Source organism: Lissotriton vulgaris, chromosome 7, assembly GCF_964263255.1.
Source record: "Lissotriton vulgaris chromosome 7, aLisVul1.2, whole genome shotgun sequence".
Classification (NCBI taxonomy): domain Eukaryota; kingdom Metazoa; phylum Chordata; class Amphibia; order Caudata; family Salamandridae; genus Lissotriton; species Lissotriton vulgaris.
This window is the reverse complement of record NC_141695.1, coordinates 386402738-386421685: the sequence shown is the minus strand read 5'-3', so window position 1 is coordinate 386421685 and position 18948 is coordinate 386402738. Positions and strand designations below refer to the sequence as shown.

The window sequence follows — 18948 nt, the reverse complement described above, 5'->3', positions numbered from 1 at the left end:
TTCCATATAGATCTTTGAGTCCGCTTCTGTACATATCTTTGTGTCCTTTTCCATATAGATCTTCGATTCTTCTTCCATATAGATCTTTGAGTCCGCTTCTGATAGATCTTTGAGTCCGCTTCTGATCGATCTTTGAGTCCTCTTCCATATAGATATTTGAATCCTCTTCTATATAGATTCAGCTAGCTGGACCTTGTTTCCATCATCAGGTTCACCTTCTTTGCGCCTCAGACAGTCCATCGCCTCATCTTCTTGGTAGAAGCCCAGCTTCTGCGCTTCTATGTATTTTAATTTACTCCCAGTTTTGGTGGTGTGGTGGTAGCAACTTGAAACTCCTAGTCAAACATCTGTCAGCTGGCGCTGCTTCTGAAGGCGAGGCATAAAAGCATATAAAATATGGGCTCTGAAGCCTCAGTATTTATGATAAATTGGACAACTGGTTGGAACCAGAGCTGGTCCTCATGTGCCATTTTTTACCAATTGTAGGCTCTCCTCCGTTGAATGTGGGTGGCAGGAAACAATGTGATCTGGGCTGGGTCGGATTGTCAGGGCTCTGGGTCCCTCCAGTTTTTAGAAAGTTCCAAACATAGGACAAACGAGGAGGCCACAGCTGGCCAGAGGATGAGTACTAGGGAGTATATCATCCCAAGCAGGGGGAAGTCTTTTATGCACAGTTCAGATAGCAGAGTAGCTCGGGTAGACTTTCTGCCCAGTTAGTGCTAAGGCCTAGAAAGCGAATGTGAGTTCCAGCCTCCCTCCCAGCTCACCGCGTCAAATCTACATGTCGTTTTTCAGGTATGTGAGAACTCTAGGAAGTATGTCCTACATTCTTGTGCAGCAATCCCTGTGTCGTTCCCCACTAGCGCAGAATATGGACACCAAAGGATACACGACAGCTTTTACATGGTATCACCCACACATTTTGAAATTCGACTGAAGGATACACGAGCCCCCTGAACCTCAAATTCAGCATCAGCATCCCTCACTTTTGAGCCACCACATAGCCTAGTGGGGGGACAGCATTCCCCCCATCTCTAACGCGGCATGCTTTTATCAGTGATTCCTGTTTCAGTAGGGCTTCTGCGGTGCACATGGAGCATAACAAAAATTTTGGACACCTGTAAGTGGCCTAGAAGATTTTGGTTTGGCTTTTGGAAAAAATCAAATAACAGGCCTGAAAAACAAAATATGCCGCAGGGCACAACTCTGCTCTGCTCAGAGGACTTTTAGTCTTAGGGTGCGGCGTATCACAAGGTTGCTTGACTGGCGCGTGAGTGAGTCATCTACAAGGTGGATTTATATAGTATAAAGAATAGTAACTCAGCACTCCAAACAAAAGGTATTGTGAATTAGCATAACTAATATCTTCAGTATAGATCAGACAAGTATGCTTTCATGTAATATGTAGGAGAGTAGGGTCTGCAATCCTATGATCACCCAGATTTTTTTGCTTTTGTTTCACTGGTTTACGACTTTCTCTGGCTGTGGGCCCGCCAATCAGACCCACAGCCTGGCTGTTCTCTTTCTAAATTACGATATGTACCCCAGGTGCATTTACCAATTGGTACTGGGCCACCTTATCAGACCCCGTAACGCAGGGCATAGGTGTACCCAGGGCCGCCAGGGGCTGAAGCATGCATTATGCCACCCCTGGCTGGCCTCCTAAATTTGACACAACTGGCTGCACGACAGCTGGGGCGAAGACGTGTAACCACCCTTCGCTTTAGGTATAGTAGCTCTATATCTAACCATACAATGGACACCCGAGTTCCTATCAGTCACTCCTATGGCAGGCCTTAACGATCCTGAAGGCAGAGTGCGTGGGCTCGTGTGAGCTAGGTTCAGGCTCGAGCCGAGCCCGGTTGCAGCTTGCGGAATCAAGACCCAATAGCTGTTCCATGGTAACGCGTACCATATCGGTAACTCCGGTGTCGCGTTACCCAGGCATGTCGAGTAAGGTGTCATACGAATCGGGGTGCTGCCCTCTCACCAATGCTGGCGACGAGGTTAGCATTCCACCCTTCTAGAGGGACACGACATGTACGTAACTGTGAACCCCGGTTAAAGTTAACTGAAGCCTCAGCTCCACAAAATGGATGCTGCCACCACAGACACGAGTCTGACCTCCTGCTGCTGGGAGTCCTTCCAGCGAGGAGCACTTGGACAAAGGGTTTCCTGTCGAGGGCGCTGTTCGCACCGTCCCAGACAGGGTTTGTGTATTCTGGGTAGGTAGGGCTTTGGCGAGAAGGTGACTGCGAAGTGGCACCCCGGTGCTCACTACGCATCTGCCGGTTAGAACCAGTTCCAGGGGCGACAGCCCTGGCCTGGGGAAAATCCGGCAGGGGAGAGGGGTGTAACTACCCCCCTTCCTGGTCCCACCCTTAGGGCAGGACCTTGTCATGTACCCACCCCTTTCTTTAGAATAAAGACCGGAGCGGGGACCCTTCCAAATTAGATCATCTTTGATTCAAGAACTACTTTCTACGAAAGGACATTCAAGACTCTTCTCAAGATTTCTCCCTTGTGACTAAGGAGTAGTCACCCTGCATCAGCGGGCACCAACTAAGAACTCTGCGGTTTGCTGTAAGTCCTTCCTCAAGGAATCCGACGGCCCAGCTCGACGAGAACCGGCTTCCCTGGCACCTCTGACCTCTACCCACATCATCAGCTCAGCTGTGATCTGTGGGTGCGACGAGACCTCGAGGGACCGGCCATCATCAGAACCTGCACGCTCTTAAAACCAGCACGACCATCGAGGTAACTCTCTGGTGAGTGCTCTGGGGTCCGAGAAGCCCCGACCCTGAGCCGCTCCAGCACCGAAGTGCAGTCTCCCAGCATCTCCACGATCTGCGTGGGGCCCTTCTGCTCGCTGCTCAGCACGTTGTCTGGTCACTAGCCGCTGGCTTGTGCCCTTCTGTGACGACATCCGAGAATCATCACTGCTGGTCTGGTTGCTCCAGACTGGCCCTTGCTTCCATCTTTGCGAGAAGCACCCCGGACCCTCCTGGTCCACTCAAGACGCCATCTTAGGCCCACCACGTGGCCCTGAGATCTGCCAAGGCTTGTTGCCCCATCCTGGGCCCAGCGACGCCGACAGCATCATCCTTCGTGGGCCAGCTCGCACCTCCACGTGGTCGCCGACAACGCCTCCTGGTCCGTGAGACTGCAGAGCCTAGCGTCGCCCACTCACCTGGTCGAGGTGACGGCCAACCGGTGCCTTCCTGGTACCTTCTGACTACTGGCTAGTAGTACGAACTTGGTCCCCTCTGCTTTCAGGTTTCATCAATCTCCGATCCAGGCTTGGATCTCTACGAACTATTCAGCACTGGTCGCCGGCCAGCAACTCCTTTTCTTCCGGCTCCTGGCTCGTCAGCGAAGACCCCGACGCCTGTAAGACTTGTGCAGCCGCAGCCCTCGTGGCTAGGTAACTCGGCATTTCGGTGCCTGCATAGCCTCCTTACTCTAGGGTCCTGAGTCCCTCGCTTCCGACTTGCCTTATCGGGTCCGCCCGAGACCTTAATCTTTCCGTGTCCTCGGACACTTGTCTTAATTGTGCACTTGAAGTATTTGCTAAAGAGATTTGGTTTGTGCTTAGTACCCTGTCCTCATAAAGAGTACAGGGCTGTTGTGATTCTTAATAAATATACTGTTTATTTTCATAACACTTGTGTGGTGTCCTTTCACTTGGTGTTCACGGGGTATATGTGGTATAACAGCTGGCTTAACGCGCCCTCTCGAGTCTTTAGCCTTAGACTGCTCGTATCCACGCTACTAGGATAGCTGGTCTATAGGTTGACTTACAACCAAACACCATAAGGGTCGTTGGAACGATACATAGCGGTCGCTAGAATAGCGAACGTTGCATATCGGGCCAACTTCTCACATTGGTGGCAGCGGTGGGATTTGAGCTTGCTGTTGTTTTACCACACGTATCCTAGGAACATCTTGTTGAAAGATCGCACAAGTACTGTTAGTACATATAACTAAAAGCTTAGAATACTCTGAGTTCTACTGAACCAGCTGTTGTAGCTCCTCAAGGCTTAGCACACCTTGGCTACAACTCTTAGCAAGGGTACAGTAGGTAAACATGTAGTGTAGGTAGGTGCATCACTTACACCACACTAGAAACAGTATGTCGGACAAAGGAGGAAACTCTGAGTCTCCCCTTGTGTCAGTTGACCCTCCACAGGTCATCCCTTCAGGATATACTGTGCTGAGCTTCAAGGAGTTAAGAAGACTGTGTCACTCCAGGAAGATTCAGCAGGGGTCTAACCCCACAACGTCCTTTCTGATTGGTCTCTTGGAGACTTATGATGCCAGGAGAGCTGAGAAACTTCGTAGCTCTTCTAATCCAGAAGGAGACATGCCTCCCCTCGAGGGAACTCGAGACGATCCTGACCTCATCCACCTCGCAACTGAGAACGAAGATGTGGAGGAGGATGAGGATGAGGATCTCTCTGGGGATGAGGCAGATAAGGGACAGGTAGAAGTCGTCAGACTAAGCAGGTCCAACTTAAGCAAACATGATAGCGGTGCTGGGGGACCCCTGGGGCCACTATCAGGTCAGCTTAACATTGGGAATGGACGAGCCCGATCTCTGTCAAGAGACTCTGGCAGATCCCTTCAAACCAATGGCTCTCACAACTCTTCTCAGAAAGGGATGACGTCCCCTCAGAGGAGAGTGTACGAAGCTAAGGAAAGGGCAGCCAATCTAAGGATTGAAAGGGAAGAACTTGCCCTGGCCAAAGAAAGGCTTGCCTTTGCTAGAGAGCAACAGTTAAGTGGGGTAGTCCCCACTGGTGGCAGCAATGTACCTAGTAATAGGGAAAAGAGTTTCGATACGAAACACCTTGGTAAGATAGTGCCCCCCTTTAAACAAGGGGACGACATCCACAAATGGATTACTGCTTTGGAGAGGGCCTGCACTGTGCAGGGTGTTCCCCAGAGTCAGTGGGCAGCTATCTTGTGGCTCTCCTTTGAAGGAAAAGGAAGAGACAAGCTCCTCACCACAAGGGTGGAGGATGCTAACAATTACCAAATCTTGAAAAATACACTCGTTGAAGGGTTCGGCCTAACCACTGAGCAGTACCGGGTGCTGTTCAGGGATACCCAGAAAACGCAGTCTCAAGATTGGTCTGATTTTGTCGATTGTGCCACTAAGGCTTTTGAGGGCTGGTTGCTGGGCAGTAAGGTTACTGATTATCAAGGATTGTATAATTTGATGATGAGAGAACAAATTTTAAACAATTGTCAGAACCAGTTGTTGCATCAGCATCTTGTCGACTCGGATCTGACCTCTCCCCAAGAATTGGGAAAGAAGGCAGACAGATGGGTTCGTACAAGAGTTAAACAGAACCAGGGCCAGAATCAAGGTGGTCAGAAGAAAGCAGACCAGAAGGGTAAAGATTCTAAAGGGGAACAAAATGACCAGAAGTCTTCGACAGGTCCCCAACAACCCAAAGAGGGTGGGGGCCAGGCTCCCCAAAAGAAGAAAGAAGGCCAATCCAAAAGATGGTGCCAGTACTGTAAAAGTAAATCTCACTGGTTTAGTGAGTGCACCAAGAAAGGAGGAGGGCAGACTCCTGCCACTGCAGCCCCTAAGGCACCTGTGCCCCCTAGTACAGTCAGCAGTGGTAGTGCGCCTCCCAAGGGTTTAGTAGGGTTAACCCTGGGTTCTGAGGGGCGTGACAACTTAGTTGGCACACTCACTCAGGCTGTCCTTGTCAGTACAGGGGACGCGGACGTATCCCCTGACGTAAGCCCCAATACTTTGGGCAAATACCGACAGACGCCTTTCATAAATGGAAAGATGGCTCAGGCCTATAGGGACACTTGTGCCAGCGTCACCATGGTGACGCCTAACTTTGTGGACCCTGGACAGATCATGCCAGGTACAGAATTCCTGGTGACCAATGCAAGCAATGTCACTACCAATCACAGTATGGCAATTGTAGCTTTCTCCTGGGGAGGGGTAACTGGCCAAAAGAAGGTTGTAGTTAGTCCAGACCTCCCAGTGGATTGTTTGTTGGGCAATGATTTGGAGTCGTCACAATGGTCAGAAGTGGAGCACCGGACTCACATGGAAATGTTAGGTTTGCCAGCACATGTGTTCGCTGTGACTAGGTCACAGGTCAGGAAATGCCCCACTGAACAGGTGCTGGATCCTGGAACAACGGACCAGACACCTCCCAAGAAAAAGAGCAGTAGGGTTAAGGCTGCGCCTTCCCCCTTGCCCCAGGTCGAGGATCAGGTCTCAGAGGAGGCTGACCTACAGGAATTGAGGGAAACTGAGCCTAGGGAATTCGAACTTGATCAAGTTGAATTCTTGGGTTCAGGGGGACCCTCAAGGGAAGACCTGGGGAAGGACCAGTTAGACTGCCCTTCTCTTGAACCCCTCAGACAGCAGGCTGCTGCTGAGGCTGCTGGGAACGCCACAGGTACCCACAAGGTATACTGGGAAGATGGACTCCTGTACACTGAGTCAAGAGACCCCAAGCCTGGCATGACCAGGAGGCTGGTTGTACCCTTGTCTCAGCGTGGTTTCCTACTTACCTTGGCCCACGAGATTCCCTTAGCAGGTCACTTAGGCCAGACGAAAACGTGGGACAGGCTCGTCTCACACTTTCACTGGCCTCACATGAACGAAGATACCAAGGAGTTTTGCCGCCTATGTGTCACTTGCCAAGCCAGTGGTAAGTCAGGTGGCACGACAAAGGCCCCCCTTATACCAATGCCTGTGGTGGGGGTGCCCTTTGAACGGGTGGGGATCGACATCGTCGGTCCCATGGAACCACCTACAGCCTCAGGGCACAAGTTTATACTGGTGGTAGTGGATCATGCCACCAGGTATCCTGAAGCTATTCCCCTTAGGACCACTACAGCACCTGTTGTGGCAAGAGCCCTAGTTGGAGTATTCTCCAGAGTGGGCTTCCCTAAGGAGGTCGTCTCCGACAGAGGTGCAAACTTTATGTCGAGCTACTTAACTGCTATGTGGAAGGAATGTGGTGTCAACTACAAGTTCACTACACCCTATCATCCACAATGCAATGGGCTTGTTGAGAGATTCAACAGGACCCTTAAAGGGATGATTCACGGACTACCGGAAAAGCTTCGGCGTAGATGGGACGTCCTGATCCCCTGCCTCTTGTTCGCCTACAGAGAAGTCCCGCAGAAGGGGGTTGGCTACAGCCCTTTTGAACTTTTGTACGGGCATCCTGTAAGGGGACCCCTGTGTTTGGTGAAGGAAGGATGGGAGAGACCTCTCAAAAAGCCTGCAGCCAACATAGTGGACTATGTGCTTGGCCTCCGCTCGCGGATGGCTGAATACATGGAAAGGGCATCTGAAAACCTTAAGGCCAGCCAAGAACTCCAAAAAGCTTGGCATGACCAAAAGGCTGTCTTGACTGTTTACCAGCCCGGACAGAAGGTGTGGGTGTTGGAGCCAGTGGCCCCAGCAGCACTCAAGGACAAATGGTCCGGGCCCTACACCATCCTGGAGAAAAAGGGAGAGGTCACCTACCTGGTCGACCTGGGAACTCCCCGGAGCCCCCACAGGGTGCTTCATGTCAACAGGCTAAAAGCATATGTCGACAGGAAGGACATGAGTTTGCTCATGGCCCTAGATGAGGGACAGGAGGAGGAGAGTGACCCTCTCCCCGACCTGCTCACTCAGAATCCTGACGATGGCTCGGTAGATGGTGTTGTCTTTTGTGGCAGCCTCTCCGAACATCAACAGAGCGACTGTAAACAGGTTCTTCAGTCGTTCAGACATATGTTTTCTCTAACCCCCAGTCAGACCGATTGGTGCACCCATGAGGTTGACACTGGTGACAGCTTGCCCGTCAAGAGTAAAATCTACAGGCAGCCTGATCACGTTAGGGACTGCATCAAGAGTGAAGTGCAGAAAATGTTGGAGCTGGGAGTCATTGAACCCTTGGATAGCCCTTGGGCTAGTCCCGTAGTTCTAGTGCCGAAACCTCACACCCAGGGTGGTAAGAGAGAGATGAGGTTTTGCGTAGACTACAGGGGTCTCAATGCAGTCACTACGACTGACGCCCACCCAATACCAAGGGCAGACGAGCTTATCGATAGATTGGCTTCGGCCAACTACTTAAGTACGTTTGACCTGACAGCTGGGTATTGGCAAATCAGGTTAGCTGAGGACGCCAAGCCTAAAACCGCATTTTCAACCCCTGGTGGGCATTATCAATTCGTGGTGATGCCCTTTGGTCTAAAAAATGCACCTGCCACCTTCCAACGGTTGGTGAATCAAGTCCTTACTGGGCTGGATGACTTCTGTGCGGCGTATCTTGACGATATTGCTGTCTTTAGCTCCACCTGGGAGGATCACCTGGTCCACCTGCGGAAGACGTTAGAGGCACTGCAAGCAGCAGGTCTCACTATCAAGGCCACCAAGTGCCAGATAGGGCAGACACAGGTTATATACCTGGGCCACCTTGTAGGTGGAGGTCTGGTTCAGCCACTGGAGAGCAAGATACAGTCAATCAGGGACTGGGCTCCTCCAACCACCCAGACTCAGGTTCGAGCTTTCTTGGGCCTGACTGGTTACTATAGGAAGTTTGTCAGGAACTATGGTTCCATTGTGACACCATTAAACGAACTGACAAGTAAGAAAATGCCAAAAAAGGTTCAGTGGACAGCGAGCTGTCAAAAAGCATTCGATGACCTAAAGCAGGCCATGTGCACGGCGCCTATCCTCAAGAGTCCGGACTACTCCAAACCATTCATTGTCCAAACAGATGCTTCTGAGTTGGGTGTGGGAGCTGTTCTTTCTCAACTGAATTTTGATGGTCAAGACCAGCCCATTGCTTTTATAAGCAGAAGGCTGACCCCTAGAGAGAAGAATTGGTCAGCTATTGAGAGGGAGGCCTTTGCTGTGGTTTGGGCCCTGAAGAAGCTGAGGCCATACTTGTTTGGCACTCACTTCAAGATTCAGACCGACCATAAGCCCCTCTTGTGGCTAAATCAGATGAAGGGTGAAAACCCCAAACTGCTTAGGTGGTCCATTTCCCTACAGGGGATGGACTTTACAGTGGAACATAGACCTGGTACTGATCATGGCAATGCCGATGGGCTCTCCAGATATTTCCACTTAGAACAAGAAGACTCACCTGGTCAAGGGTAGCTTATTGTTCCGACGTTTGGGGGGGGGTCATGTAGGAGAGTAGGGTCTGCAATCCTATGATCACCCAGATTTTTTTGCTTTTGTTTCACTGGTTTACGACTTTCTCTGGCTGTGGGCCCGCCAATCAGACCCACAGCCTGGCTGTTCTCTTTCTAAATTACGATATGTACCCCAGGTGCATTTACCAATTGGTACTGGGCCACCTTATCAGACCCCGTAACGCAGGGCATAGGTGTACCCAGGGCCGCCAGGGGCTGAAGCATGTATTATGCCACCCCTGGCTGGCCTCCTAAATTTGACACAACTGGCTGCACGACAGCTGGGGCGAAGACGTGTAACCACCCTTCGCTTTAGGTATAGTAGCTCTATATCTAACCATACAATGGACACCCGAGTTCCTATCAGTCACTCCTATGGCAGGCCTTAACGATCCTGAAGGCAGAGTGCGTGGGCTCGTGTGAGCTAGGTTCAGGCTCGAGCCGAGCCCGGTTGCAGCTTGCGGAATCAAGACCCAATAGCTGTTCCATGGTAACGCGTACCATATCGGTAACTCCGGTGTCGCGTTACCCAGGCATGTCGAGTAAGGTGTCATACGAATCGGGGTGCTGCCCTCTCACCAATGCTGGCGACGAGGTTAGCATTCCACCCTTCTAGAGGGACACGACATGTACGTAACTGTGAACCCCGGTTAAAGTTAACTGAAGCCTCAGCTCCACAAAATGGATGCTGCCACCACAGACACGAGTCTGACCTCCTGCTGCTGGGAGTCCTTCCAGCGAGGAGCACTTGGACAAAGGGTTTCCTGTCGAGGGCGCTGTTCGCACCGTCCCAGACAGGGTTTGTGTATTCTGGGTAGGTAGGGCTTTGGCGAGAAGGTGACTGCGAAGTGGCACCCCGGTGCTCACTACGCATCTGCCGGTTAGAACCAGTTCCAGGGGCGACAGCCCTGGCCTGGGGAAAATCCGGCAGGGGAGAGGGGTGTAACTACCCCCCTTCCTGGTCCCACCCTTAGGGCAGGACCTTGTCATGTACCCACCCCTTTCTTTAGAATAAAGACCGGAGCGGGGACCCTTCCAAATTAGATCATCTTTGATTCAAGAACTACTTTCTACGAAAGGACATTCAAGACTCTTCTCAAGATTTCTCCCTTGTGACTAAGGAGTAGTCACCCTGCATCAGCGGGCACCAACTAAGAACTCTGCGGTTTGCTGTAAGTCCTTCCTCAAGGAATCCGACGGCCCAGCTCGACGAGAACCGGCTTCCCTGGCACCTCTGACCTCTACCCACATCATCAGCTCAGCTGTGATCTGTGGGTGCGACGAGACCTCGAGGGACCGGCCATCATCAGAACCTGCAAGCTCTTAAAACCAGCACGACCATCGAGGTAACTCTCTGGTGAGTGCTCTGGGGTCCGAGAAGCCCCGACCCTGAGCCGCTCCAGCACCGAAGTGCAGTCTCCCAGCATCTCCACGATCTGCGTGGGGCCCTTCTGCTCGCTGCTCAGCACGTTGTCTGGTCACTAGCCGCTGGCTTGTGCCCTTCTGTGACGACATCCGAGAATCATCACTGCTGGTCTGGTTGCTCCAGACTGGCCCTTGCTTCCATCTTTGCGAGAAGCACCCCGGACCCTCCTGGTCCACTCAAGACGCCATCTTAGGCCCACCACGTGGCCCTGAGATCTGCCAAGGCTTGTTGCCCCATCCTGGGCCCAGCGACGCCGACAGCATCATCCTTCGTGGGCCAGCTCGCACCTCCACCGTGGTCGCCGACAACGCCTCCTGGTCCGTGAGACTGCAGAGCCTAGCGTCGCCCACTCACCTGGTCGAGGTGACGGCCAACCGGTGCCTTCCTGGTACCTTCTGACTACTGGCTAGTAGTACGAACTTGGTCCCCTCTGCTTTCAGGTTTCATCAATCTCCGATCCAGGCTTGGATCTCTACGAACTATTCAGCACTGGTCGCCGGCCAGCAACTCCTTTTCTTCCGGCTCCTGGCTCGTCAGCGAAGACCCCGACGCCTGTAAGACTTGTGCAGCCGCAGCCCTCGTGGCTAGGTAACTCGGCATTTCGGTGCCTGCATAGCCTCCTTACTCTAGGGTCCTGAGTCCCTCGCTTCCGACTTGCCTTATCGGGTCCGCCCAAGACCTTAATCTTTCCGTGTCCTCGGACACTTGTCTTAATTGTGCACTTGAAGTATTTGCTAAAGAGATTTGGTTTGTGCTTAGTACCCTGTCCTCATAAAGAGTACAGGGCTGTTGTGATTCTTAATAAATATACTGTTTATTTTCATAACACTTGTGTGGTGTCCTTTCACTTGGTGTTCACGGGGTATATGTGGTATAACAGCTGGCTTAACGCGCCCTCTCGAGTCTTTAGCCTTAGACTGCTCGTATCCACGCTACTAGGATAGCTGGTCTATAGGTTGACTTACAACCAAACACCATAAGGGTCGTTGGAACGATACATAGCGGTCGCTAGAATAGCGAACGTTGCATATCGGGCCAACTTCTCACATAATACAATGAGCCAGTCACATTATTGTTCACTCCTTTATTGACGATCTTCTTTTAAAAGCATTTTTGATTGTAGCCGTATCCAACACTTTTCGTCCCTCTTGGACTTCTTCAGGGCTACAAAAATAAATATAATATTTACACCTTATACATATACAATTAAAAGCATCAAAAAATACAAAAACAATCTTAAAAAACGAACCATACAGATCTTTTTTATAAGGTCCAACAGTTATTCATTTGCATGGCACTGCATTCAAAACATCCAAAACATGGACAGTATTTTAAGTTTATACTTCCCCGTTATGAGTATACAAAACACAGTATTACCAACAGCTTCATAGCACCATTAATATGGTAGGACTCATCTGGTGTTCAGAATGAAGTTGGTTACACCACCACCAGCCCATTGTTCATTAAGGTTTCTAATGCGGCATGTCAAGAATGTAGCACTTAATTAACGTCATTCTCCATAAAAATCTTTTTAAATCGAATTCGGTCCCATTAAAAGCTCACTCTTCCACCCTTTGTTCTAGATCAAAGTGCTAGATACTGCTTTCATTTCAGTAACCCTTTTTATTGTTAATCCAAACTTCTTTATAATATCCAGTGCCATGCACATGAAAAACTGTTGGACCTTATAAAAGAAGATCTCTATGGTTTGTTTTTTAAGATTGTTTTTTGCATATATGATGGTTTTATTTGTATATGTATAAGTTGTAAATATTATCTATAATTTTGTAGCCCTGCAGAAGTCCCAAGAGAGACGAAATGTGTTGACTAAGGATGCAGTCAAATATGCTTTTAAAAGAAGATCGTCAATAAAGGAGTGAACATTAATGTGACTGACTTGTATTACAAGGAAGCATGCATGTATGATCTGTACTCACTATATAAGATATACTATTTCAAAGCACCTTTTCTTTGGAGTGCAGAGTTAATATACTTTATACCGATGAGGTCCTTTAAGGGGGTTATCGTCGGCTGATCCCACATTCTCGTGCACCCTTCTTCCTTATATATTTCTGTACTGACAAGTGATAGGTGCTGTAATAGCTTTCAAAGCCATTCTTTTGAATGCATTTGATTTATATAGTATTGAACTAACTGTCTTTAACCACTGAGAAGTTGGAAAAGAAAACCGGGCAAGGAAGCACAACTCTCCTGCTAAAACTTTAATAGAGTGCTTCCATGTTTTGAAGCTACATTACTGCTATGCCCCATATCATAGATCACGACCTCTCCTGCTTTAAAACCCTATCCCTGCAACCTAACCTTACCTTATCTTCGCCAGCCTATCTCACCAGCAAGTAACCTGAAACCACATAGCTCCCATTAACAACCACACCTAGCATGTATAAATATAATCTATTACACAGTGACTAGAGTAAATGATTGCAACGTTTTTTTCTTACGAGCAAAGTAACCAAGATTTAACCACTCGATTAACCATTAATCTTGGGTTCCAGAGTAGTGTGCAACTCGCCGTAAAGTACTTCAACGCATCGTCAGGGGTAGTTAACGCTATATAAATGCAATTACAATTACAATAGAAATGCCCTTCTATATATCCAGAATTGTCTATATTAGGTCTCATACCAACTATTTTTGGCTTTTCTGCGTGATCATAAAAAGTCCCTCTGGTCATTAGTGGCGGCTCCCCCACTGTTGTGAGCCCAGCAAAAGCAAAGTCAATCATGAAAATTAAAATGGTAATAAAACAATTTTATTATCGTTTTATTTTTCATCCTGCAGGCTGTCTGCCAAACCGAGTTTTAGCAGGGTGGGGTTTCCTTGACATGAGCTTCTGGAGGGAGGCGGACTTCCTTGACAGCAGCTGCAGCAGGGAGGAAGCGTGGTGGGCCCTTTAAGTGCGCTTGTCGATGTGGCCACCAGCCTTACGACAGCCAGCCTGACATGCGCACTTAGATCTTTCCAACCTGAGCTGTGTTGCACAGCTGGGTGGAGGAACAGGCTCAGTTTCCCAGGACCTGACTGGGCACCAAACCAACTCGCTCTGACTAATCCCGGTGCTTCTCTGATGATGGTTAATAGTATTACCAGCATGAGAACAGCACCTGGATTGGTGTACGGGAGCTCACGAGGGTCTGGGAGCCTGTGCACCAGCCCATGGACTGCCAGGACAGGACTGGAACAGAGCACCGAGAGCAATGCGGCGGCTGGTGGGTAAATACCTTTTTTCCTAATTCTCCCCCGCGCTTTCCCGCCACTACTGGTCATTCCATGTGCACGGCAGTATGTGTGTTATGTACCTATGTCAAATGACTTCCAAGTGTCGCTGCAGCATGCAATATCTGTTTAACTTCTACATTCTAACCCTGCAGCATACCAGGTCGGTGAAGAGAGTGCACACGTTCGGTAAGAGGGAGTACGCCATCAAAAGGGACCCCAACTCTGTGGTCGTGATCCGAGGCTGGTTGTACAAGCAGGTAAGAGGTGTTCTGAAACGTTTTTATTTATTTATTACTTATAAATGTTTAAATCACTTGGCAGTAGGGATGAATGCTGCTTCTGTCACCTGGCTAGGTGTGGAGTTAGATGACGAACACACGTTTACTCCTTAGTAGACCTGAATTTCAAAGGGCGTAGCATATTATAAATAAGGCTCCCAGAATTCAGTTTTTACTCATTTTTAAGGATAAAAACAGACAGAAAACAATGTGTTTTCTGCCTGTGTTTATTTTTAAAAGGGGGAAAAATACAGAAAATTGTGCTTCTCCACGCTGTTCTTCAGGAATTGCTGGCCAACAGCTTAACACGCATATGAGTTAAAAGACGGAATGGCATATTCTTAAATACAGGGATATGTTAGCATACATTTGTATATAATGCTACTATTGACCTGTGGCTATTGTGTCTCGTTATATTTGGAAGCTTACAGCCCGATTCATCAAGCGAAATTGCGCTCGCAAAGGGCCAGATTCTGAGAATCTGGCCCTTTGCGAGTGCAATTTTTGCATTTGGGATTCATCATCCCAAATGCAAAAATCGCTATTAGCGAAATCGCATAATTGCGAGGAATTGGATTTAAGGAATCTCTAATAGAGATTCCTTAAATGCAATTCATCAACCAATTAGAAATTGCGAATTCGCAATATTTGGTCGCAATTTACCACGAAGTCTGACTTCGTGGTAAATTGCGAAAAAAGAGTAAAAAGCACTTTAGTGCATTTTTTTCTTTTGCATGTTACACACACACATGTCCTTTGGACATGTGTGTGCGCAACACCTGTTTAAATTTCCATTTAAGGGTTTCTACAGGGTGTCCTGTACCCTTTAAATCGCTCGGTACAGGACACCCTGGCACCCTTTAAATCGCTAACTTATTTGCGATTAGCAAATTGCTAATCGCAAATAAGGAATGTGTAGGATTCGCATTTTATTTTGCGATTCCTACATGAATCCCGTTTTGCGAGTCTGTAATAGCGATTCCTTATGAATCGCTATTAAAGACTCGCAAAACGGGTCTTTGATGAATCTGGCTGTATATTCGCTAAAATGCGATAGGCTTCTAAGTATGAGTGCATGTTTTTTAAATAAATGAGTAAATACACCATTTTACAACTCTGTTTATACTCAAAACACAAAATAAAGATGGACAAATAACAATTAGATGACCAAAAAATTAATATGGATAAACACAGACGTAAAAGTTCCAAAAATAAATACCATAAATCCAGGAGCCCGAATTGTAAATAGGCTTCAGGAGCCTTCGTCACAACCTCACATGTCTAAGATGATGCTGAATTGTTTTGGTAAAGTCGAGCTGCTGACAACGACGCTCTTCAGGCATCCACCAACCCAAGGTTCTGGGGGTCGGTCGGCACTCTTCCGTACTGTGAGCGAACAATAGTCCTATTTTTCCTAAAAACAGGCCCTAGCCGAGAATAGTGGCTCACGATTGGTAAACATTCGCCCTTTCCGCTCGTTGGCCCAGTGCGCCACCTGGTGGTTATTAGCCTAACTGAGCGGTTCCCTTTCGTTGCCTACGTACACTGCACTCTTCGGTTGGCAAAATATTTCACAACAGAATAAGGCAAACAAGCATGTGCAATTCTTCAATGAGGTGTGTCCATTTAAAAAAATGTAAATCCAGATAAACTCTCAGAATACTGTCATGATCTGATGGTAGTAGTGTTTTAGTTATAGTTATGTGAGCTATACAGAATGATCAACAACCACAGACAATGTTTGCCCTCTTTGGAGCTGGTCAATGGGATGCAGCTGTCATACTTTGAGGAATCTGTTCTCCCAAGTCCCCATGTACAGCTCATCCCCACCTTCGCTCTTTGTTTAAGGATTTCAAACTCAAGAAGTTGGAGTGTTTACAAAAAATGGATAGGAATCTGTTCTCCCAAGTCCCCATGTACAGCTCATCCCCACCTTCGCTCTTTGTTTAAGGATTTCAAACTCAAGAAGTTGGAGTGTTTGCAAAAAAATGGATCCTAAAAACGTATGCGTGCCGAGGCTTGGGGTACGCTTTTATCTCTTTTTGATTTAAAAGATAAGCCCCCACGTGTGCTGCTGGTTACGTAAAGAGAGGTGTGTTAAAGATACACGTAATCCACAAGGCATATTCATAAGGGAATCATCATATGCAATTCAATTTTGAATCGCCCAATAAAGGTCTGGTTGCTTGTTACATTTTTGCAAAATGTATCGACAGTTTTACGTGTTTTGCGTACGTCTGCCACCCAGTGGCTAGTTGATAAAATACTTTTAATTGAAAGTTATTTCAATTCGAGTGCCATTGCTTACCCAGACGCGTGTCCGACCACAAGACCACCTTTGAGCAACCGGTTCTTCACAAGGCCACATCTCATCTGCCACCACAATGTTTTTCTCCATCGGGTCTGTCGCACGTGGCGAGTGCAGGGGATGGTGAGTGTAGATCAATAGGAGAGACCGGGTTTTGACGTCACGTCTTCAAAACTTGCCATTTCCAGACCCCAACTTTCTCTTTAACCCCGTTCCTCATTGCACAGACACAAACCTGCAGCTCAGGACACCATGGCAAGAGAAGACAAGCCAGGCTCAGGTGTTGTCACCACAACTCCATGCAAATCCTGTAACCCAGGAGAGCGGCCGATCCTTCGTGTATGGATGGAAGGCGACTGCGACCTCATTCTATAACATGAGATTGGTGGTTGCAGTAGGGTTTGTGCTGACAATATCTCAGAGCACAGAGGACGCCCTTCAAGTACCTGCCTCAAGAACGTTTCAGGATGGCAGCGGATATTGTCAGAGGAGGAAACGTGATATCATCAATATTTCACTAGACCAGGGAGGGACCTGGTTCGAGTAGTTTCAATATGGCTGGTACTTAGACACCAGCTTTGGCCAAGAGTATTTAGACCCGAGATAAACTGCAGGTCCAAATATGAATCTTTCTGGATCACCCGCTACTTGAGAAATGATTTGACAACGCTCTTGAAAGTTAAGCAGTACACTCAGTGAATGGGTATGCTGCCTATGAGAAATCCAATTAGAAGGGAAGCCATTCCACTGCTATGTCTGATGAAGAAAAATAGGCTTTCTTTGCTCATGGTCAAAGCTACCAACCACAGAATGTCCATCGATGGTAAACACACCCCACACTCTATAGGAGAGTATGTAGAATATATGTCGTAGAGGTATAGATGAGCCAGAAATGGTACTAATCTCCAGAAACAATATCTACTTTACCATTACCCCTCCACCCCCAATATCACGAACACATTAACCCATTCGGGGGTGACGGGTACTTTCCACACACGCAGACAACAAATAAACTCAGTCTTGGGTACTGTATTCAGTTTGACAAATGTTTAGGAATGAAACCACCTAGATATAGGCAACCACAGAATCAACCACTTACTGTAGCTGATGGCAGAAGTGATGGTATGGCTAATAAAATTATCACAACAGGTAACCAGAGGAGAGGTATTCTTTGTTTGCATTCTTCTATCCAAAAAGTAGTGAAAATGTAGGTCTAATTTTTATTTCTCACTTTCAGACAACTTTAGTTGTCTGTTTTTGAAGGATATGTTGTGTGCAATAAAAACATGTACAATGTGCTTTTGGTTAACCCATTGCTTGTCACTAGTTGGCTTTTCTGTCCATCTCATTTGATTGCTTATTGGTTCATGGCTTTTCTCCCTCTTGTGTTTGTCCCTCCCCTGAAGCATACATAGCCTTTTTACCTTCCATTTGCTAGGATGACTTCTATCCTCCCACAGCTCACTTCAGGGAACTCCTTTTTTTCTTTTTTACCCCATTTCTCCATGGGATTTCATATGTTTTCTTGCTGTCTTCACTGCATGCTGCTTCCCCTGATATCCCTGCCATCCCTGCTCATTGCGTTATTCCACGAAGCTCGTCCACGGCTTTCCCACTCCTAACCTCTTATTTTCTGCCTCCCAGCACCTCAGTTGCTTCCTCACCCCTCCCCGCTCACTGTTACTCTCTGTTACACGGTGTAGAATCCCACCCACGCTCCTCTGTTGCCTTCCCAACCCTCCCCATTTATTTATCATTATTTTTTTTTTTGGGAGTTCCCAGCAGCTGCAATTTATTGCACGTTCACTCTGTGTTATATAATGCACTTTTGCACACTTTTGTATATTTTTCATTTACTGCTCCTTGATGGATGTCCGCCACCTTGGGACAGCAAATTAAAAATAAACAGGCATTGGCAAAGCTAGGAGGTCTCTCCGAACTTTTGACTTTCCCAATAGTTTTTAGCCATACTGCACAGCACAGCTAAATAATAATAAAAAAAACTTTGATGGGGCCGCCCATGTCATTTTGTAGGCACAAGCACCATCCATGCATGTGCGCACCTACAAAATGACGCAGGTGCTTTTTTTCTGTTTAATTACCAATCCGAGCTGGATTGGTAACTAAAAAGAAAAAAAATAGCTATATATATTTTTTAATGTTGGTGGAGGTAAAACAACACGAAGGGGTGCAAGGAACAGGTGGGGCGGAAACAACATGGGGAGTTGGACGAGGCGGAAGCAGCATAAAGGGCAAAGGTCAGGGAGTAGAAGTAACTGGCAAGAGAACAGCATGGAATGGGTGTGAGAGAAACAGGCGGGTGAGCAGGCAACAGGAAAGTACGGGCATGGGAAGAAGAAGCAACTTGCAAGAGAACAGGGCATGGGTGGATGAAGCAACACAGAGGGGATGGGAAGCAATGGGCAGGAGAGCAATGTGGAGCGTGCAGGGAGAAGCACATGGGTGAGACTGCAGTGGGGAAATACAAGAGGGTGAGCGCAACGTTGAGGGGG

At 48.0% G+C, this 18948-nt stretch overlaps 1 protein-coding gene across 1 annotated transcript in view; it reads left to right on the top strand.

Moving 5' to 3' along the window:
• Nucleotides 1–18948, top strand: part of LOC147701703 (uncharacterized) — a 241016-nt gene that overhangs the window by 116986 nt on the left and 105082 nt on the right. Inside the window, exon 3 of the mRNA XM_086930336.1 lies at nucleotides 14002–14106. Within this exon, the coding sequence (XP_086786462.1) occupies nucleotides 14002–14106 (105 nt within the window). The remainder of the gene's footprint in view (nucleotides 1–14001; nucleotides 14107–18948) is intronic.